Genomic DNA, 23,125 nt, shown 5'->3' on the forward strand with positions numbered 1-23,125 from the left:
GGAAGCCTCCTCTTTAAAGGATAAACGGCGATATGATCGCTGGCTATAATCAGTTGAGATGGCCAAGTGTTACAACTTGGCCATTGTGTCAAATGTTATCCTGCATCAGATGCAGCATCTGTCACTTGCTCCAAAACATTATGATATGTCTAAAAGAGATGTTTGGTGCAACGTGAGTTTGTAATATGATTGCCAGAAAACTAAAGTTGTAGGATGCAAAGATTGAAGGTCAATCTTGTGTGGATTAGACCCTCCAATCCCTATCAGACTCATTCCATAAACCCAAACATGGTGTTTCCTTTTCATGGAAGCCAAGGCTAGTTTGCATATATATATATATATGGCTTAGGTTTCTTTTTGAAGTCGAAAGAAACCAATCCGTTCGACAACACGCCCGATACCCGCTCGATTAAACTTGACCCGACCTCGAACTCGAACCCGTGCAATTGCATACTTTAACATTAACAGTGCTTTGGGAAGGCAGAAACTTCCCATACTGAACCATTTTTCAAGTGCAATTGCATGTTGATAGTCCAAGTTTCTTTTTGGATTGTTCTGCATTGTTAAGAATGCTAAACCTTTCCATGTGATTTGCATAAACTGACCTGGCATCTAATCTGAACTTTGAAACTAAAACTCTCATAAAAGAATTTGACAAGAACTTCAGTTTCATTAATGCATTAGCAGCTCTCATTATTCCTTATGCAGAATATCTCGGACAGTAATTATTTGAAAATAAAACTTGGAAGAAACAGATGTTTAATGTGACTGATATCCATCTATATTTTCAATCTTTTGACCATCCAATCAAAGCAAGTATTATGGAAATTATGTTACCACTGATCAGGGCCTTCAATAGTCTTAGCCTTTTAGGTGTGTATGGTGGGTACCTTACCGATGCATCTCCATCAAAACTTCTGTAGAGAACTGCCTTCTTATGGCTAAAAGCATCAAAAGAGAATTTCCCATGGTATGAACCCATTCCACTCTCCCCAACTCCGCCAAAAGGTAAACCGTCTGTTGCAACCTGCATTGTGAAGTTCGTAACATATCAAAAAATTAATAATTGGCTAGAACACAGATTGTTAGAGAATATGGATGTCCGAATGTCAGAAGACAAGTACCCCATCTTTGCTTGAATACTTGAGGACTAATTTATGCTAATATTAAGAAACTCTGCAATCCTTTGAAGAGAACTCTAAAAGTAGGTGTGGCCCTTCGAACTCCATCTGTACTATCTTATTAAGTTACTAAAATATCTATTTCATGCTTTGGCTTGCACAGACAGAATTTCTTATATGATTCTTAATGCAGGAAATTTAACACAAACATTTATTAAATTTAACTCCTTATCTTTCAGCATTTTATTGAGTTCCTCAAATTGATTAATCTGCTTGTTCACTTAGATGAACTACATTGCTCAATTACTGGATTTAACCATATGCCAATCATCAAACAGCTCTACTACTAGATTTTAAAATGTTTCATCAGATACTAATTATTCGGATCAAACTAAACTTAATGATGAAATCATTATTTTGGTTTGTTTCATCATTAGTTTAGTTTGTATCGGTGTCAGACTCAAACATGACTGCGTTTACAAAATAAGATCACACTGGAAAAAGTTTTGGGCATATCTATCTTTTGTGTAAATTTCAGGAAGAGAGTAATCACATGTAGGATGGTATCATTGATGAGCATTCCTCCTGAAGATATGTTCTGCACAAAATCCTTCTTCAACTGCTCATCATTAGAAAAGAGATATGCAGCAAGGGGCTTTGGTTTTGATTTTATAACCTCAAAGCTGTCCTCCAAGTTCTCAACCTGGGACAAACCTGAAGAAAGTTAAACTATTTCTACATATTCTGTCTCACTGCAGGCATTGCTGACACAACTTTAAAAATCTATTTTTGTACACAAATATTAGCAATGGGTAGCAAAAATTTCTCAGGAAAGACTGAGGAAAGGAGGTCTTCCCTAAGATGAAGAAGAACAATGATTTCACTACCTCTATTGTGCGTGTGTGTGTGTGTATGTAGAGAGAGAGAGAGAGAGAGAGAGCATTGTCATATCCACAATCTAAGTGAAAAGTTTGAAGTTGGTCTTTATAACCTGGGGAGGATGAAGCAGGGCAGAGTAACAAAGATACTGCATAGTTCAAACAAGATGGCTGGAGAGAGAATGAGTTTAGTTCATCAAAATAGAGGGTTTTCTCCCTGGCCATATATCCCTTTAAAACAAATCTCAGAGGAAGATACACTTCTTAATGTAATTATAGTACTCACAGTGACAATGGGCATTAAAGGCCCAAATATCTCCTCCTGCATTATCAGTGAGTCCTCTGGAACATCCAACAAGATGGTTGGAGCTATCTTTCTGAAATAAATATAGGATATTTGATGTAATAATGGTCGATCTAACTTATCTAAGATTTTCAAACAAGCTGAATCCAACAAGGCAATGCACTATCGTACTCACAATTGATTCTCATCCCTTTGGCCTCCAAGGACAATCTTATCAGATACCTTATCCTCATCCAAGAGCTTTACTAGACGAGCAAAGTGGGATGAGCTCACAATGCGGGAAATGTCGTTTGATTCCATTGGATCTTTCCCAAAAAATTGCTCCAATTCATATATTAGAGAATCTATCTGTTCAGCAGGCATGTATCAAGAAATATGCTTTAGAAAAATACCATTTCTGTTTTCCAAAATGACGACCTTACCAACTTTGGAGCAAACTCTTTCGTTGTGATAATATAATCGACATCGATACAAGCTTGCCCGTTATTGCATGCCCACTTGCCAGCAATTATCCTCCGAACAGCAACCTTACATATTTTTAAAAATTTAATCCTTCATAAAAACTAAGCTGGAAACCATAATCCTAGCTCTAGGAGAGATAATTACTTGTAAGTTTATGTTTGAATCAACAACAGCTGGGCACTTTCCTCCAAGTTCTAGAGTTACAGGTGTAAGGTGTTTTGCGGCAGCAGCCATCACAATGCGTCCTACTCTTGCACTACCTGCAGAAAATCCAACAATTACTTCATGAAAAAATATTAAATACGAGAGCAAGTGAGGTCTGAAGAAACAAGTAATATTGGATGGGAATGCATCACTACTTTGATATATCCAAACGACTCCAACGGTTAAACCATGGCACTAGAAAAACAACCCAAAGATGAGAAATTGTCATACTGCACAAGTGAATAAACTATGGCAGGAGAATTTTACTGCAAGTACTGTTATACATACAACTATCATTGTTTCAACATCTTAGGATGTCAGATGAAATTATGAAAGCTAAAAGAAATGCTAAAAAACCTGTGTAGAGTATCTTGTCCCACTTCTGCTCAAGTAGAGCAGTAGTTTCATCAACAGCGCCTTGAACAACTCTTATGGCAGAATTGTCTAGATATTCCTCTACCAAACTTGAGAGCAGCAATGATGTGGCAGGAGCAATTTCTGACGGTTTTAGAACCACAGCATTACCAGCTGAAATAGCTCCAATGACCGGATCAAGAGATAACACTAGAAAATAGACCAAAAAAAAAAAAAGGAAAAGGAAAAGAAAAAAAGAACCCTAATTTAGATGAGCATAGTTTAATAAATAAATATCCCAATATCTGTGCGGATAGTTTAACAAAAGCAACCATTATGTCGACGGTGTATAAGATACCATAAAAACCTGAATTGAATTAAAAAATATGAAAATTTATTTCAGTGTCACATAGCATTGATCAGTACAAGTTAAAATTTGAAAAAAAAAAAGGTCTGGTTACATGTTCTTAGGATTCTGTGTAATAGAACAGTGAGATGTAGGCTGACACAATTCAATGAAACCGACTATGGCAGAAAAAAAATCTCCAATGTGTATGTGCCACATGTTTGCCCATGCTTACATTTGTTTCTCGTAGTGAAATTTAAGAGTTATGTAATCTGACAAAGGTCTTATAACAGCTTTGTGTTTTCGACAACAGTTCTTTATGCTTTGGATTTGCGATATGTAACGGATGGGATCTACAGTAAAAAAATTTATCTTACTAATGGTAAAATTTGATTGTATATCTACGGTATTTATGTATGGATTTGTTCGGTATAAAATAATGAAAGAGAAACAGACAACTCTTTCTTTTAAAAGCTAGATAAAAAGTGGATAGAATTGAACCCTATATTGATCTCCTATTTTTGAAATAAGTATGCATGACATTGTTTCCTCTTGGACCATTATCAATTGATCATCCTCATTATATTTCTACCTTACTCTTTATCATTGATTCTAGTAATAGCCATTATAGAAAATATCAGGAGTAACTAACATGGTAACATGGAATATTTTATTAAGAATCTATAAGGTAGCAATGTAAACCTTCACAGGCCACAGAAGCAAAGAGTCATCAACGATATCAAAAAACAGTGGAGCAATCACAACATTTTGATCTACTATAAATATACACCATGGTTCAGCAGTACACACAAAAGTGAAAGCTATATATCAAAGTCAAGGCCTGCACAATGCATAAGCAGGAGCTTTTGAAAAATTCATCAAGAATCAAACTTTGGCACAACATAGGACACTATGCATGGGAAGTAGAACATCATTTCACCTTAATGATGTATCTGGAAACCAACTCCCTTAAAGGAAAAAGAAATTAGAAGGTGAACAAAACATGCTACCAGAGAAACATACAGTCACATATATAGGAGTTGCTCCCAGCTGAAGGTAAAATATATAGGCTACTAAACCTACAGTCACATATATAGGACTCACATACTATAGAAACTAAACAAAACACGTACGTGATTTTGTAATTGTCTCACACTTCTGTGAGGACCTCTCTCCATTCCTTTAAATAATAGCTAGAAATACAAGCGCAACGTAAATCAAAGACTGCTATCCTACTTCAATACAGACACAAAGACTGCTATCCTATTCCTATGCGAACACGTGACGGTAGTTTTACACAACCGTACTTCTTTGAGACTTATCCATTCTCTTTGACAATGGTTTGGAATAATTGCTGCTGAAAATTCGGCTACTACAAGTCTAGAGGAATGTGGACTCTCGGTGTCTGTAGTCTTTACGCGCTCCCTCAAGCTAAACGATAAGCGACACATGTTGAGGTTGAAAATTAAGAATTGAAAACAAGCAATGGCCAAAGGCTTAATGAGTACATCAAATAATTGATACAAGCTAGACAAAATTTTTACCTGAAGTTGCTTAGAAGATAATCAATGTCAATGTGGTTTGCATGCGCATGAAAGGCTGGATTAGCCGTCAGATACATAGCCCCAACATTGTCACAATGTAGTGTGGGTGCCGTAGGAAGAAAAAACCCAGGTTCCTGAAGTAGAGACTGAAGCCAAATAAGTTCAGCAGCTGTGTTGGCTAGAGCACGGTATTCAGCTTCTGTGGTTAATCAAGAGACAGTGGGTTTCTTGCGAGATGACCATGATACCAAATTATTGCCAAGAAAGACACAATAGCCGTTGTGGATCATCGATCATCAGGACAAGGACACCCCGCCCAATCAGTATCAGAAAAAGCAAAAAACTAAAGTGTAGAAAATCTGTGAAGGAGAAGACCACGGCTGATTGTATGCTTTAGATATTAAGATTCTCTTGACAGCAGCCCAGGGTGAAATTGATGGCTTATGCGTATATTGGCAAACACGATTGACGACAAAGGTAAAATCAGGGTGTGTGAGAGATAAATATTGTAACGCCCTGACAGTACTTCTGTACAATGTAGGATCTTCAAAATTTGAACAATCAAATTTTCTTAGTGAATTAGAAACAGCCATTGGAGACGAGACAGGTTTGGTGGTGAGCATGTTGGTGAGTTTGAGCACATTATAAATGTATTGCTGTTGAAACAATAGTAACCCATCCGTGGTTTGAACAGCTTCGACCCCAAGAAAAAAAAAAGTAGCTCTCCCAGATTCTTTATGGCAAATTCACGTTGTAATTGCTGAATGAGTGTAGATATGGCAGCTGAATTGGAGTCCGGGGAGCACTTTGAAAGGCATGATCAAATCGATGACAACAGTTCATAGCGGAGTGGCCCAGTTTATTGCAGACTTGACATATAACCCGCAGAGCTTGGCCATAGGAAAATTGTTGGTTGCCAAGGCCCCGGCCACAGTTTGAGAAATATCCACTGGATGAGCTGTTGTTGGAGGACTGAGAATTGGGATACCATTGGTTGGAACCAGAACTGGATGATGCACCCTTCACGGCTGCATTGACAGAAGAGGCCGAGAGATCCAGTGATGTGGCTTGGTGTTCTAAACGCATCTCATGTGTGAGTAAATGAGTATAGACATCCTCCGAATTTATGGGTTCAACAAAGTAGTAATTGAAGTAACTAGAGCACCATAGTCAGTGCTTAAATCTGCAAGAAGATAAGAAATAAAATCGGAGTCACCCAATGGTTTGCCTGCCGCAGTTGGAATTTGATTTGAAGAACTTGAGCCTGACTATGAGAAGCAAATAAGCACTCAAGAGTGCACATGAGGTTGTGGCATTGAGGATGTGAGCCAAGATTGGTTCTGTCAATGTGGAGATAATTGTAGAAAGCAGCAATTGATCGGTGGCACACCATTGAACGTAGACTGGATTTTGAACATGAACAGCAGCAGACTTGGAAGTAGACGAGGCTGTTGAAGTCATAGCAGCTGGGACACACAAGAGTGCCATCAACATACCCAAACAGGTGATGACCTTTGAGATGGGAAGGAATTGAAGGCGCACACAAGATAGTTATCATGAGTCAATTTATGTGGAAAAGAGTGTTGCAGATTTGGGAGAGAGGCAGGTTAGGTTGTACTCAAAACAGTGGTAGTACCACTGGTATGAGAAATTTTTCGGTAGCCATAAGAGAACTAGGAGCTGAGAAAAAAAGAAAAAAGAAAAGAAAAAGATGACTGTTAAGTCTTTAACAGCTCTGATACCATATTGAAACTAAATATAACTCATGTGATTTGTAATTGTCTCGCACTTCAGTGAGGACCTCTCTCCATTCCTTTAAATAATAGTTACAAATAAAAGTGCAATGTAAATCAAAACTGCTATCCTAATTCAATACAGACACGAAGACTGTTATCCTATTCCTATGCGAACATGTGACGCTAGTTTTACACAACTGTACAACTTTGAGACTTATCCATTCTCTTTCACAATGCTTTAGAGTACTTGTTGCTGAAGATTCGGCTACTACAGAAAGTCTAGAGGAATTTGGACTCTCGGTGTCTGTAGTCTTTACACATATAGGATACTATTCTGATGAAACTAAAATAGCATAAAGGTAAAAACCAATCCAAGAAAGGTTTGAGTAGCTTCATGTTAGGTAAATACAAACTCATAAGAAGTCAAGTTATTTTGAGAAGGAAGCTAGCTCAATGAAGAGCGAACATCACAATAACAATGGGAAAGTCATGATACTTGGAGGGTTAAATGCATATTTATGCCCCCTCCAGCGTACAATATAAGGGAAAAAAAATTAGTGATACTGGAAAATCGAGAATATTGTACATTTATTTGGGGTAGGGAGAATGGAGTACTAGAGTCATAGACAACATATAAGAAGAGCCAGCAACATTATATTGTAGGTGTAGTAAAATGTGATATAATTATGTTTCTATTCCACTTGGAAGTTATATGTCATTATGACATGAAAAGGAAGTGGATAAACCAAGAAAAGAATAAAGAATGAAGTGACAAAAAGAACAAAGAACACTGAAGTTATAGCTCTACTACAATGTGATTATATATAGTTACAAAATGCACATGGAAAAGCAAATGTGTAACCAGTTGAATATTGCGTGAAACCAGATTCTCTTTTACATACAGAAAGGAAAGTTCCATGTCGAGATGACCAACACAACTCCTAAAGGTTCTGACACAATTTCCGCTGATGATGGATATGTTGTAAGTGAAGTTTTGACCTGAAAAAATGTTGAGAATTTTCATCAAGTTATGCTCGTGATTGTTCAAATTCGAGAAGACAGACACAACATTACATATCATTGTTGTTCTCAACGATAGAAAGTAAATATTTTTAATCACCTTCTTTGGTATCATCCAATAACTCAATTCTTTTAGTGCCAACTTACATGAGGATTTTGCCTGCGAAATCTGCATCAAACAGCAAGCGCATTAATTAATATACTACATGGAGTAAATATGTGAGCGCACCTACATACGTACATATACACACACACACACACATATTGTCAAGTTAGTTCTCTTCTAAAATCGTCCCTCTACAAATACAGTATCCTAGATTCGCCTATAATTCTAAAGCCACTCTACTCATAATTCTAACGAGAGAAAATATAGATAGTCTTACCATATTCAACTAAATGTGAGTCAATGAACAACAATTGCAAAGCTCAATATTGCCAAGGCACTGAATAAACCAAAGAGAAAGAAGTACACAGCGTTCTCTTTATTTGAAGCTGCTCAAGTGTTTGTGCCTAAACAGATTTGACAAAAATTGTTACCAGGGTAACAATTAGACCTCATCATGTGTTGTGAGATGAGACTGACATAGAATTATCAACAGAGTGCATAAACTAGGTAAAAGTAAATTAGTTTTATGCCTATTAACGCACAACACACTCCTAACTCTTCTCTAACACATAAGAGTTCTAGTCAATGTATTGATAAGACTTCCGGTAGTTCACAACTCCTAGTGACAACCGGTTCCCAGAGATAAGAGTCCTACTTGTATTGAGTGAAAAAGTTTTATTTGTATTTAAGTTAGTTTAAATTATTGATTACAGTTTTGTATTAGATAAGACTTATCTCTAAGAGATAGTATTAGATCAGGAAGCTAGAAGCTAGAAGTTAGAAGTTATCTTGTATTCTATGTAATCTCTATATATACTGAATAGACGCTCACTAGATGTGCAAGCTTTGAAAGCCAAAATATTCTGTGTTTCTATAATGCCATTGACTTTCGTTTTTCCTTTTTAGTATCTAAGAGAATTCTATTGGAAACTTGGCTGATTTAAGTACATTTGCAAGAAAAAAAAAAAATCAGCAATACCAATATAATAGATTAAACTGCTGTAAAACAACAATTTCATTAACCTTGCTACTAAAACAAGCCACAACCTACTTTACATAGAATACCTATCTTAGCTCAATAAAATATTTAATAGAAAAGTCTACATAACCCCCTTCAAATTACCACCCAACTGACAATGCCCCCTCCCCCCCCAAAGACAAAAATACTCTTAATAAAAAAAAAAAAAATTCTTAAAAAAACTAAAATATAAAACACGAAAAATTCTGCCTTCTTTTTTTTTTTTTTGCTATTAGCTTATGTGATTTTAATTATATATTGAAATGTTATGCAATATTGTTGGATATTCATTTGTATAATCCAACCGTCTCTCTCTCTCAAGAACTAGGTTTAATCTCACGCAGAAACAATTGACACAAGGTTTAATCTCCCGCAGCTTCTGAAGGGGACGGGGGACTGGGATCTCAGTTCCCAGCCTTGTAAGTGAGACTTGTACAAATCAAAATTATAATGAAAAAATGAATAAGAAATAAATAGACAGATTGCATTAATCAATACTGCTTAATACACGCCTTCAAGTTCTCACAGCCCGCCACCCCCTTTTCAGTGTTTTTTTTTTTTGTTTCTTTTTTTCTTTTTCTTTTTCAAATTTATAGGGGTATTTGTGTCTTATTGAAAAAAAATTATGGTCATTTTTGTCTTTTTCTAGCCTTTGAAGACATGAACAATTTTTTGTAGTTTGGTGAGACATTATCGCAATCTAAAGTTTGGGGGATATTGTCAATTGGGTGGTAGTTTAAGGGGGTATGTAGACTTTTCCCAATATTATCTACATCTGTACACTCCGGCCTTGTTGCTTCCAAGCCCACATCATTCTCTTCTACCTTTCAAGGCTTGGGGTTTCCATCTTCCTATGGCTTTGCCACCACGTTTTCTTTATCAGTCTGCCCATGATGTTGGCAACTGTTAGCTCCAACTTCAAACCTTCCTCATCAACCACATTATTTGGATGCAAGTGCTAGTAATCATCTCTTCCCTCACCATTGACCTTAACATCCTTCAAATGCTTTTAGTCCGTCATAAATTATATTAACTCTTTCCTTCATTACTTGCTGCTCTATAATGCAAGTACAAAAGAACACACCCTCACTTGAGCAGCATTTTGTTCTCCTTTTCACTTTTCATTCCTAACTTGAACTGTTCGTTATGAAAAGATAAAATCCCTGATGCAACTACCCAAAGAAAGATCTGCAATTTTTATGTTTCGACAAGAACTCTGTGTGGCTAATGGACACGTTTTTCCTCATGGTAATTTACAAGAATAGATGTGCATTAAAACAAAAAGATAGTACCAAATGAGCTCAGAATCTGGACTGGAAACAAGAAACAAAAAGAAAAAGATAGTACCAAATGAGCTCAGCATCTGGACTGGAAACAAGAAACAAAAACAAAAAGATAGTACCAAATGAGCTCAGCATCTGGACTGCAAACAAGAAACAAAAACAAAAGATAGTACCAAATGAGGTCTTCAAGTTTTCAGACTGCCTGGAACATTAATTCTGACAGTTACCAATTGTAGTACATTGAGGAAGAGCAAGATCCTCAATAGTAGTAAAAAGAGGGATAACAGTAGTAATAATAGTAACAGTTACGAGGAAAAAACAATAGCAGCTTGCCAGAGGTGAATATTACATTACTTGGAAACAAAGAAAACATATTAAATAAGGTTAAACATATGTATTCTTCTGCTTTCATACAGTTTTGTATGTATTTATAGTATGAATTGTTACAAAATCTAAGTTACAGTTAAAACCATCTGTGCTAATCTGATAATCAGATTCTAAAAATTAAATAATAGTATGACATGATACAAATAGCCATTAAAATAAACTTGAGAGTGTTATTCCTTAACCATACATGAATCTGTTAATCACAGAGTCAATTTTAATAGAATCAAATAACAGTATGACATGATGATACAAATAGGAGTTGAAATGAATTTGAGAGACACTTGTATAATCATCATAAAGGGCAAAGTAAAAGATTAACTACCTCGGAAATAAAGGCTTCAAGTTCAGGCTTGGAGAGGTCTTTGTGGAGGGCTTCGGTAATCTCCTTCTCCTTTTCGTCAATCATCTTCTCGATGCTCTTCAACTGCGATACTCTCCATTCATAGCCTCTTGTCCTGCCGGAATTAAAGCTCTTCCTGAGCTCCTTAACGAGCAAAGCCGTTTTGTGTACGTCAAACTTTGGCTTCTCTTCCACCTCCGCCACCACTGACAGGGTTGCTGAACAACTTTTAAAGCTAAAACACACACACACACACATGCGCAAAAGAAAATGAGTGTTGAGAGAGGAAACGAAGAAGGTGCAAAGACAGAAATGGAGGGAGGTTACCCGTAGGAAGTTGTGATAAGGTTGGGGAACGAAAGTCGTGTTTGATTGCTCTTTCTTGTAAAACGGTAAGAGAACGCTCTGCCTCTGCTTGCGCCACCACCAACCGCACTGTATCATTTGAATGAATTCCAAGTATAATTATCATCTTCTACGAAGCGCTAAATAATCGCGTTACAAATTTCACAATTCAACTACTCTATTTGCACTTGACATGCTGCTCGAATTCAGAAGGTCAAAAGGGATTTTTTTTTTTTTTTACTACCAATAAAGTGATTGGAGAATGTTCAGATATTGTGCGTGCAAAACAGGAATTTATGCCGCTGGGTCCTGTAGATTGATGAAGACTTTGAAACAAGGGCGAAAAAAGGTTCATGAAAACAGTGACAATGAAAAATGGTTATTTTTTGTAGACCCAAATGGCGAAAAATATTTGCACAACGTCAAAAAGATTAAAACCCATGACTTTAAAAAAAGATTAAAACCCAAATCACAAGAAGCCAAAGCCCCACACCCGAAACCCGCAAAGAGCATTCAACGCTACAGCACGTGAGCCTTGTCTTTCCTTCCCCAAGAGGGCATGCTTACATCGCTATAGTTAATGGAGCTTTGCAGATTCAACACATCTCTCCTACCTTTGGTCTTAAAACGCGCAACCTTTTTAATCCAATGGAAACTCTTCAATAGCATCCAAAATCGCAAAGGACAAATCTTCATCCTCTAACACCATCCAACACCCAATCCAAGGGCATGTCGGGAGGACAAACACCCAAGGGGTAAGGGAAGTCTCCATCATCCCCAACCCAAACATCATCGCCTTAATCCCACACAATAATCTCCCCGACGTACTGGCCACTTCTGAGATTGGACCAAACTGTCCAACCTGAAATTTACGCCCTTTTTAGCAATTGGAGTAACGCAACCACACAAAGGGGAGGGAACACTCAGGAGAAGGAAGCCTCGCCGAAGGAGACATATCGACCACTCTCTCACCTGGCTTCGGCGAGGACTGGACCACAGTCCCGCCCAAGGCCTAAGTAGGAGCACCCAAAGATGGAGTCGTTGGAGCACTGATAGCCGTCACAACCTCGTCAAACAGAGAAGCATCCATCTGAGCACCTCTGCCTACCTTCGATCTCCGATGATAACTCGGCATTGATTTGGACTGATGGGTAGATGGGAGCCCCACTCTTCGACATTACCAACATTACCGAAAGAGACACTGAAGGAATCTGACCCAACTTCAAGGAAGTCGAGCGCCTGAGAAAACCCATCAGAATCTGAGTCCACCTTAACAGCCACACCCACATTCTGACCAACTCATGACAAGCACCCAAAGGGAACACCCACTGCTTTTGGCGGCAGAGCAGAGGTAGAGGAGGCTATCGCAGAAAGGGACCCAGAAAACGTTGAAACAAGACTAGAGATCGCCAGTAACAACATACCTGGAAACGTAGAGGCTTGTACAGGAGAGGAGGCGTGCATAGAAGACTCCAGAGCATAAGCATCTGTCCCAAACCCTGTCGGCAACAGAAGACAAGGTGCAACTTCTACAGCCCATCCTGAAAATCCCTCAAAAACATGCGAAGAGAGATCAGCGAGCAATGACATGTTCAAGCAAGAGCCGGTGCCTTCAGAAGCAAAGGATAGTGTCCTCACATGAGTATCTTCGGCACCTTCAAACATCTCAGAACTGGTTAGAACCCACCACCCAGGGCAACTGTCACCGCCACCGCCACCTCCAACCGTTGAAGACCCAAAACCCAAAGAGAACTCAAAACCCCACTTCAAGATCCGAAGGGAGCTCTTGACTCGTAACCTCTGCCTGCTTCTTAGATTTGGACTTCGTCATAACCCGGCCCAGATAGAAACCTTTAAACAGAAAGTGGGTTTTAGACCCAGCTTGAAAGCAAACAAACGACCGAGAACGTTTTCCCCTATATTAGACACGCAGATTTGACATTTCAGAGCTACAAAAAGGGTGTTTTGGGGCTAGGGTTCCATTATATGTGTCCCCCAACCCCAAGAATGACTCAGCAGCCCCTAGAGAGAAAATAGAGAGAAAGAAAGAAATGGAAGGGAAGGGAAGATTAGATTTTGATAGGAGATTAAGAGGAGGAAGTGTGTTTGGAACAAGAGGACTTAGAGAAAGCTTCAAGGGTAAAATGTTAACACTCTCCCCTTTCAATTTCTCGAAGTTTCTACTGATTATTGGTACTTATGTTTACTATCTCGAAGTGTGTTGGGTTAATAGGTTTGTGTTTAAGATTTCTAGGATGAATCTTAGGGTAGTTGATGTTGTTTATTGAGTGGGTAGGTTATAGTTTTGTTAAGCATATGTTATTTCATGATTAACCCACTATTTAGAGAGATGTATTATAATAAATTTCTTGTTAGGTTAGTAGGTTTAAATCTACAAGTTGGATATTATGAGTTTGATGTTGCTTTATGGGAAGATTCATGATGGGTTAGTGTTTATGGATGGATATTGATATGTATGTAAGATATATATGGGCTTAGGATCGTATTAAAAAGTATAATCAAGCCTTGGATAATGCTAGGATGGGTTAAACTAGGACCTCTTAGAAATTAAGGTTATGCTAGACTCACCGAACGTTTGACACAAGTACCAATCGTTCGACACTAGTACCAAAAATTCGATGCTGATCGTTCGACACAAGTATCGAACATTCAATGGTCATACAGAATGACCATTTTGCCCTTAGGATAGTCTTAGGAGTATTTTAGCTTAGATTAAGACCAATGATATACCCTTTCACAGATTTGGACGTTGTGGACTATCAAGGGAATTACCCGATGAAAACTCCCGACTAAGGTGAGTAAAACTCACATAGATACTTGTTATTATAATTTTTTCCGCATTGGATGATTATTTTGTGTACCTAAACGTGCATGTTTACAACTCACATGAAATATACTTTTTTATTAATGTGAACTTTATTTATGTAAAAATGAGTGATTAATGACAAGATAATGAAAATGATGAGTTTGTGAAAAGCATGCATGTAAAAGACAGTGAATATTAAATTGCATTGTATGACATAATACAACGGTACGTTTGGGATAATGACCAAGGACTTACTATTATACAGGTTATTCTCTATGATCAAAGGTTTATTTATTTTTATGTTTAGCCTTGGATCCAATAGTTGTTTTGTGACCAGCTCACCGTACTTAAATGGGGGCCACAATTACAAACGTTATTATGAGTGTGGGCCACCCGAGGTCAGACTCGGTCAAGCTATTAATAATGGATGGTAGCATACATATCCTACGCACTGGTGGCTATGTTACAGGTCCCTTGGGACATCGCCAACCCTGACCGGAAGGGGTTATTATTCTGGGTAGATCATATCGAATTGAACTATGACATGATTATCTTATTACAACATATATTATATCTATATTGCATCCATGATCATTTTGTCAAAAGAAGTATAATTTACATTGGTGCATGTGATTTATAAATAATAGAGTTCACCACATGATAACCTATCACCATGCATATTATTACTCCCTAAGTCATGGACTTACTCATGCATATTTTTCACATGTTGTTTCATAGTTGAACCACCTTTAGATATTGGATTCAAGATGGACCTCGAAGAAGATGCGGTCGTTTGGCATAGTGATATTGATCCGATTGATGCTTGAGGACTTATTGGAGGATTTTGAAGGCCGCTCATGGGTGATGTGTAGTACTTCTGGGTGATGTGTAGGCTTAGTAATTAATGCTCAATTGTGTTTTAAGGTTTAGTTTTGATTGGTGATTTGTATAGTGTGATTTCACTTAATGTAATGGCTCTTAGTAGATGCTCTGGTTGCAACTAATGTTGATAGAATATTTTATGTTTCCGCTGCATAGTGTTCTCTTTTTGAGGAGTAGAGATCCATGTGGTCTTATTCTTCTTGGAATAAGAGTAGAAGACGAACTGTGAAATTAATTACCAGTTAATTAATTTCTTGGGACGTTACAGCTCCCGTACCCATAAGACCCCTGCCAAAGGTTTAATGGGCTTCTTGGTACTACTAATGTACTCTTCCTTAATCTTGGCTAGTCCAAAGGTGACATTTAGGTTCTTTGGGTATAACATGCGTATAGGCAACTTAATGTCATCCTTTAACCCACTAAGAAAGCAACATAATTTGTTTCTTGTAGAAAGACCTCCCTTTAGCCTATTGGAAAGAGCCTTAAACTAGGCTTTGTATACAACCGCAGTAAATGTATGTTTTAGTCTAGTTAGGGCTTCCAGGGGTCATCATAGGCTGATGGCCCAAACCTCATGTGAATTTCTTTTCCAAATGCATCCCAATGAGGAAAAAAGACCACTATCCAGACATCTTGAAACCATATTAAGGCATAACCTTCCATGTGGAAGTAAGCCAACCTTATTTTTTGTATTTCGGGTGTTTGGTAGCAAGAAAAAAAATTAAAAAATTGATTAGCTTTATAAACCCATCTGCTGGATTGTCACCCTCAAACCTTGGAAAATCCAATCTCGAATTTTGAGGTTAGAAATACCTATTACCCCTTGAATACTCGATTTCCTCATATTCTTTATTAAAACTTATATCTTCATTTTTCATGTATAGCATGGTTATTGGGACTTGCCCATTTTCAAATCCGAGGTGAAATCCTTGAACTGCTATTTAATTGACTCCTTTACTTATTTTTGTAATTCTTGGTTAAGCTTGTGTGCTTCTTGCAACTGCCTTTGAGTCTCCCGTTGAGTCTCCTTTTGGCCTACTTGACATTGTGATAAACGCTGAATTTTACACATTCAATGCCCTTAATTTGCATTCATTAATCCTTCAGCTTTGTTATAATTTAATCTTTTGTAGTGTTTTACATGCTTTCAGGTTTCCCAAGAGAAGTGCAACGAAACCCATCATTTTTGGGCAGTTAAAGATAAATTGAGCATTTTGCTAAGTCATGTTGTCACTAGCAAAGGTGAAAAATGAGCCTCACTAAAATCTTAGAATTGCTCAAACAGATCAGACAATTTTGCAGATTAAACTGTATTGATTCAAAAATAACCAAGAGATGACCCATATATGCTTGGAAAGATCTAGATGTCTATTTTTTGGAGAATTTTACAGGTCATAAAAATAATTTTTGTAGAGAAAGTTATGGCAGTTTTGGTAGACAAAGGTAAGCTTGTGTGTGATGTCAACGTGGTAGAATTGAAGGAGGTATTAAATTCCAATTTCTTGGGATTTGCACAGTTGGAAAATGAAGCTGAGTGCCTAAATAAGTTTAGGAAAAAATCAAAAAATAAAAAGAGGCACACGTTGCTAGGGTTTTGTTGAGGGCTCTGTAAATACATGTTTAAGAGACCTAAAGGATACACATGTTTTTTCTACTAGATTTTCTTCTAAGGTGGCTGTCTTCACGCATGGGAGCTCTTGTTCTCTGAGGATTATCATCATAGAGGAGTTGTCTTTTCTTTCTTTTATCTATTGTTTTGTGATGATGATATTTTTCCTTAGAATTATGTATAACTAAATATTTTAGTTAGGACTCGATTAAAGCCCTAGTCATTTTTTTTAAGGATTTCAATTTGCTTTTTTACAAATTATTTTTGTAATGCTTAACTGATTACTTCCAAGTTTTATATCATTCTTCATATGGCTTATGTGTTATACTTGATCATCATATCCATATGTTATATGGAGATTGTCAGCTAGGTAAATTTAGATGACCGAGTCTTGTGACTACATTAAGTGACGAAGGAACCAATTATGGGTTCTTGGGATTAATCAACATGAAAAACCAGAATAGATATCATGTTCAAGGTTTCGTGTGTTTGTTTCTATCGTTTTATGATTTCTTGAAGTGTAACTTAATAGATACTGTGCTAAATACTTTGAGAATGAAAAGAGTTAGAGTAGATACTCATGCCTAACTTGTTGCTTAGGAAAATCAATAGCTTAAGTGTTAGTTTATTGGATACATTCAGTTGACAAAATCACTACCATATTAGTGTGTTGCTATAATAGGGATACCGTAATTATTCAGAGTCTTCAGAATATTCAGAGATTATTTCCTTAACATGGAAAGCCAAGATATGACAGGTTCAGTGTCATAAATATCAAGAAATGCAATTTTCAAAAATCAAGGAAGATTTTGACGCTCTTACAACTCAGCAAAAGTCGGTTCCCTTACTATCGTTCGGACGGCCCAAAGGAAGCGTCCGAACACCCATCCCAGACACCCATCAGTGTTCGAAGAAGTGTCCGAACACCTCAATAGACACCAATGACAAGGAACTCATGTTCGCACAAATGTCCGAACAGCCTAGCGGACAGCAACTCCCGAGAGCACCTGTTCGCACAGGTGTTCGAACAGCAAACTGAAGGTTGCGAATAGTGAAGACAACATGCAACCATTCGAACGCTAGTGCGGAGCCGTCCGGACTCGATGACTAAAGATTAATGAAGAATGCGTGAAACCGTGTGAAAAGAAGTCGATTGCTGCTTGCCGTCCGGACGCCCACTGTCTAGGTCCGGACGCAGCCTAGAGAACTCAGAATCAGACTTGTATTAGGTCTTCTAAAGCCTATATATAGAAGACTCTAGGCATGTATTCTTTAAGAATTCGGTATTGAATTCCATTATGCTAAGAAAGGTTGTTTAGGCAGAGATTGTTAGATTTGCTAGCTCTCTTAGAATTTCTTTGTGTGTGATTTGATCAACTTGAAGTCTAGCTTAGAGAGGAGTCCTAAGCTAAAGGAATCCATTGAAGACCCCTTCAGACAAGAGGTCTGGTTGGGAAGCGTTCACGTATAGGAACGAGTTAGAGTTAAAGGTATGGCTACTGCATCAGAGGTATGTGAGTACGAGTGCTTTGTTAGCTTTGTCTTCTGAATAGTGAATTTTCTGGGTTTGGCTGCTTCGGAATGGTTTTTCTCTTGATAAGAGTTTCCACTTCGTTAACAAAAATATTTCTCTTTTAAATTCTGCATTTAAATATTTTGTTGCACAATTGATCACACACACAAGGTAAATTAGGAGTCATTATTTTTCATTAAGGAATATATATCATGCCCTTAGGTTGGCAAACATTAAGCATCTAGATCTAATTTGTAGCATTGTGCAAGTTGTTTGTTTGAAAGAAGATGATTAGTGGTGAATATCGAAGCCTTAACTTATTTTCTCATTATTTCAAGTCTAGTTTCAAATCTGTTTTACAATTTTCTTTCACTAGTGCAATCTTGAGTGTTTATTCAAATTTGTTATTTGTTTTCTTTCATTTAGATAGAAGCTTTAAGAAATTATCTTTAAACACAATTAATCCAATCCTCGTGGGAATGATCTTGTATTTGCTAGCTATACTATTTGTTTAATCTTGTGTACTTGCGAATTAAAACATACATTTAGAATGCTTATTATCTAGGTTGATATTTGTATAACACATTGCTTCACCGATTCAGCAAGCTGAGCAACTCTCGTTCCATCTACCACAGTGTAGGATCGTTGGCAATCTGATACCAAATGTAAAGAGTTTTTTTGCTTGTAGAATGTATTACTAAATGTCATGTGATATAGGGAATGGGTGTGGAGAATGGATTATGGAATGAGGGAGATGTAATTGATTGTAATGAAAGGGTTTGAACACTTTCGAAAGGTTCGGTCTCCAATTTACACGAAAAGGAAATTGGTTCCATATTAATATCTAATATCTCAATACAGAAAATGGGCCAATTTATATAACCCAATAGTTGACTAATCAAATCTTTCCACCAGTCTTATGCTTCGTTTGTTTTCGGCATAAAAATATTTTGCATCATTTTCGGTGTTTGGTGCGGTCGAAAAATAATAGTCAAAACGAAAAAAATTTCAATTTGACTAAAAAAGCTTATTTAGTTTCGGAAAATAATTTTTTATTTTTAAATTTTGTAAATCATTTTTCAAGTTTGAATTTCTCCTTCTTAAACCGCCGAACCACCAATGGACCACCACTAAGCCCACACTAGGCAACCCTCGAACGACTCTCGGATCACTGCTGGACCATTACTGAGTCACTTCGTACCACTGCTAGACCACGACCGAGCCATCCCTAGACTACCATCGAGCCACCCTCGAACCACAATTGAGCCACCCCAAACCACCACCATGGCACCCACAGACCACCACTGAGCCATCCCTAGACCACCACCGAGCCACCCCTATACCACTCTACTAAGCCACTTCATACCACCATCGAGCCACTCCCAAACCACCACTGAGCCACCCTGAACTACAATTAAGCCACCCCCGAACCACCGCAGAGACACTCACGACCACCACTAAGCCACCCCAAACCACTGCCAGATCAACACCAAGCCACCACTCGAGCCAACCCCGGACCACCCCCAAGCCACCTCCTAAACCACCACTAAGCCACCCTCAGACCACTATTGAGCCACCCCCAAACCACTACCGAGCCACCCACCAGACCACCACTTAGCCATCCACCAAACTATCGTCGAATCATCACTAGGCCACCGTCAGTTAATATGATTGAATGAAGATATAAAAAAATATTTGTGATTTTTCGTACATACCAAATGCCAAAAAATGTTTTTAGTGAAAAACATTTTCCTAAAAATTGATTTTCCTAAAAATATTTTCCGACGAAAAAACATTTTATGCCAAAACAAACACATCTTTACATTCAATTAGCCCAACTTAACAATCTCATAAAAACTTTAGAATATATCTAGGAATACATGTAAAACGCAGCGTTCTACTTATGAACTATAAAACACATTGTCTTGAAGTTGGTTCTCGCTCAGCCTCAATCTCATATTCGGTTGTGCCTGACTGCCATACGGCTCGGCTACCTTGGGCAGTGCACCTCATGTGCTTCAAGACTCTTCCTCATTCCTCATTTTTTTTCTCCATAAAAGCTTCACTTATAACCCTTGATCTTTCATCACTTTTGCAAAAAGGTACATAAACTTTAAAAAATGTCAATTTAATGTATCCATCTTTCAATTTTTTTTCAATTTCAATTCAACCAACTGTTAGAATTTTATGTTAAATTCTATCAAAATTAACAAAATACCCTTGTGCTTATTTTTTTTTAAAAAAAAATAAATTTTTTTAAAAGATTCAGATATGGGTATTTTTGTAAATTCCATTAAATTCTAACCAATACCTAAATCCTAGAATTTTTTCTTTCTTTCTTTTTTACTCAAACAAATAGGAGTGGTATATATTTTGAAAATTTTGACAGAATTTAACAAAAAATTCTAACGGAAAGTTGAAATTGAAAAAGAATTGAAAGATGGATACCCTAAATTATCACGTTTTAAAGTTTGAATACATTTTTACAAAAATAATAAAAAATCAGGAGTTATAAATAAATTCTCACAACTTTTACCAATTTCCTTCTTCTTCTATGCAAAACCCAACGACTCAAAACTCTTTTAACCATCTTCTTCGACATACCCAACGGCTATGTCCGTATACCCCTAACACTTAACAACGTATATAAGTTGTCAAATAGAAAGTTCCTGAATTCTTTTATTATCATTTTGGATTGTCCTTAAATAGACTAACAATAAGACAAAATAACACTCAAATGGATGATAAGCCTAATTTTAAAATAACGGTGGTAAAACGTACAAAAGAAAGCAAGATTAATTGGTAGAAGAAAAATTAAAGCTTCTTATAACCCACCAAACAAAAGAGACCCAGATCATGATGACAACACTTGTAACTTCTAAAACAATAAGAACACGTACACTTCTAATTCGAAAAGCAATGAGAACCCTCTCAACAAATAGTAGAGAAGAGTATGTGATCAAAATATGAAGCGGTTTCTTAATTATAAAGGTTGGTGCTTTAGGCGAAAGTCGAATGGAATCCCCCATGAGAAGCTTCCAGGACGTGGTGATCGAGGTTCTAATTTATGCATGTACACCATAATAGTTAAATCTATAATTAAATTATTCGCTCTCTCTATATACATATAGCTTGGAGTCGTTCGATACTTGAAAATGCTAGATTTTGGTGATTGTTATGTTATGAGTGAAAAAAGTGTGGCAAGATTGAGTTAATAGATGATGTTGGGAATAATCTCACTCGGTCCAGTCCATTCTAAAGATTATGAGCTCCTGAGTTCACAATGGTTTGTTGATGTTTGCGGGCTTCGAATCCGTCAGGCATGAGCCCACGGGTATGGAATTTAGATATCCTGGAGCTTCGGGAAGGTACTGCTCCGAGGATCGACAGCTAACATGGGGCCGCAATATGCGACCCCGAGAAATCCGGGATTGCACCCAGTTCCTAGAAATCGGGACCAAATTGAATCCTGGATTAGCCGCTTAGAATCTTGCTCTAAGATAAGTAAAGCTGAAAGAGTTCGAGTTTGGGGAGGAGGAGGAGGATTTCGAGTCCAGGTCAAATTCGAACGATGCTTCTAGGTCAAGAGGGAGTAGCCTATAAATAGACCCTTATACTAAGTATAAATCAAAGAGTAAACTATCATGCTTTAGCATTTCTTTTCCTGAGAAACTAACTTAGCTAGGTATTGGAGTGAGATCCGCTGGCAATGGTGATGGGTTTTCTTGACAGTGTTGGTTTTTGCTGTGAAACGAGAATTCTAAAAACGTGAAGAATATCAAAGATTGTCAGCTTACACTATACCGAAAACTATATAACATAGGATAAAAACCTTCTTTTTTTTGCAATTACATCAAAATCCTTCAGGGATTAGTTTCTTCCTTCCCTTACGGCCTGTCCTAAATTACTCACAAGTGCAATCAGTATTACGGCCACAAGTTTAATGATTTGGTTCACGTACTCAAAAAAACAAAAAATGTTTAATAATTGGGTCGCATGCTCGTACCCTCATACGTCTTACGGAAGTCTTATGACTAATAAGTAGTACCTCAAAGCATTAATTTGCTACTAAAGAAATAAGTGAAGAAATGATGCTGAAAGGAAGAAGAAAAGCATTGCATATAAATAAAATGGTCGTAATAATCAGATCAGGCAATCATAATTAATGACGAAGGCAAGAATAAAATTACCTGCAGTCCCGCAAAATGTGGACAGAGATGCTCTTCATGATGGAAAGAGAGGAGAGAAAGACAGGCGAGGGTTTGGGAAGAGATTTGGAACGGAAGCAAATATATATATATATAATTTAAAGTAAAGTGCGCGCGCCTTGAGAGTTTGCATGGAAAACGTGGTTTTGTAATTAAAAACATGAATGAGAGAGAGAGAGAGATAGAGAGGATAAGGTTGAAGTCGCATTGATTGGAGGAGCGTTTAGCAACACCATCATGTATAGAGATGGATGTACTCCGTACAGCTCCAACTTCCAATGGTCGTTTCCCACACACTGGTGAGTGGGCCATCGTCCACAGTCCCCGCCGTATGGGCTAGCTTTTTGCAGTGACCGGCCATTATTACTATGTATGTGGTCAAAAAGTATTTGAAAATCGAGGACGTGGTCACGTGGGTGATTGTAGCCACCCACGGCCAGAAACAATCAACCACAGTACGAACTAGTGGACCAAACGCCCCCACTAGTCACACACTGATAATTGAATTTCTTTAATTCACTGCTGCTAAGAGCACTTACATTTAATTGTATATATTTCAATCTAAAATAATTAATTAAAATTTATTTTATCTAATTTAGTTAATGGGTTTTAAAATGCACACTCTATCCAATTATCTA

The 23,125-nt window shown here is 37.4% G+C and overlaps 1 protein-coding gene across 3 annotated transcripts; it reads right to left on the reverse strand.

Moving 5' to 3' along the window:
* Positions 1-650: 650 nt before the first annotated feature.
* Positions 651-22,622, reverse strand: LOC133857059 (aldehyde dehydrogenase family 3 member H1-like). 3 transcript variants are annotated; one of them, XM_062292166.1, is made up of 12 exons: positions 22,470-22,622; positions 11,431-11,538; positions 11,086-11,338; positions 8,070-8,138; positions 7,852-7,948; positions 3,327-3,497; positions 2,910-3,025; positions 2,726-2,830; positions 2,479-2,651; positions 2,286-2,376; positions 1,675-1,824; positions 651-1,027 (listed from the first exon to the last, which is right to left on the reverse strand). In XM_062292166.1, the coding sequence occupies exons 1-12, from the start codon at positions 22,505-22,507 to the stop codon at positions 788-790; spliced, it is 1,611 nt and encodes a 536-aa protein (XP_062148150.1). In that variant the 5' UTR covers positions 22,508-22,622; the 3' UTR covers positions 651-787. The 3 variants fall into 3 exon arrangements, with proteins under 3 accessions (XP_062148150.1, XP_062148149.1, XP_062148151.1); XM_062292165.1 differs by having other exon boundaries at positions 3,327-3,533; XM_062292167.1 differs by lacking the exon at positions 1,675-1,824 and having other exon boundaries at positions 3,327-3,533.
* Positions 22,623-23,125: the final 503 nt, after the last annotated feature.

This window comes from Alnus glutinosa, chromosome 14, assembly GCF_958979055.1.
Source record: "Alnus glutinosa chromosome 14, dhAlnGlut1.1, whole genome shotgun sequence".
NCBI classification, from domain to species: Eukaryota; Viridiplantae; Streptophyta; class Magnoliopsida; order Fagales; family Betulaceae; genus Alnus; species Alnus glutinosa.

Bases quoted from the DNA above. Each gene is read 5' to 3' on its own strand.
- LOC133857059 (XM_062292165.1), bottom strand. From the start codon at position 22,507: ATGAAGAGCATCTCTGTCCACATTTTGCGGGACTGCAG. The intron at 2,377-2,478 runs GTGAGTACGATA...TATTTATTTCAG, and splicing joins CAAAGGGATGAGAATCAATT to AAAGATAGCTCCAACCATCT. The intron at 1,825-2,285 runs GTGAGTACTATA...GGTTTGTCCCAG, and splicing joins CTTTAATGCCCATTGTCACT to GTTGAGAACTTGGAGGACAG.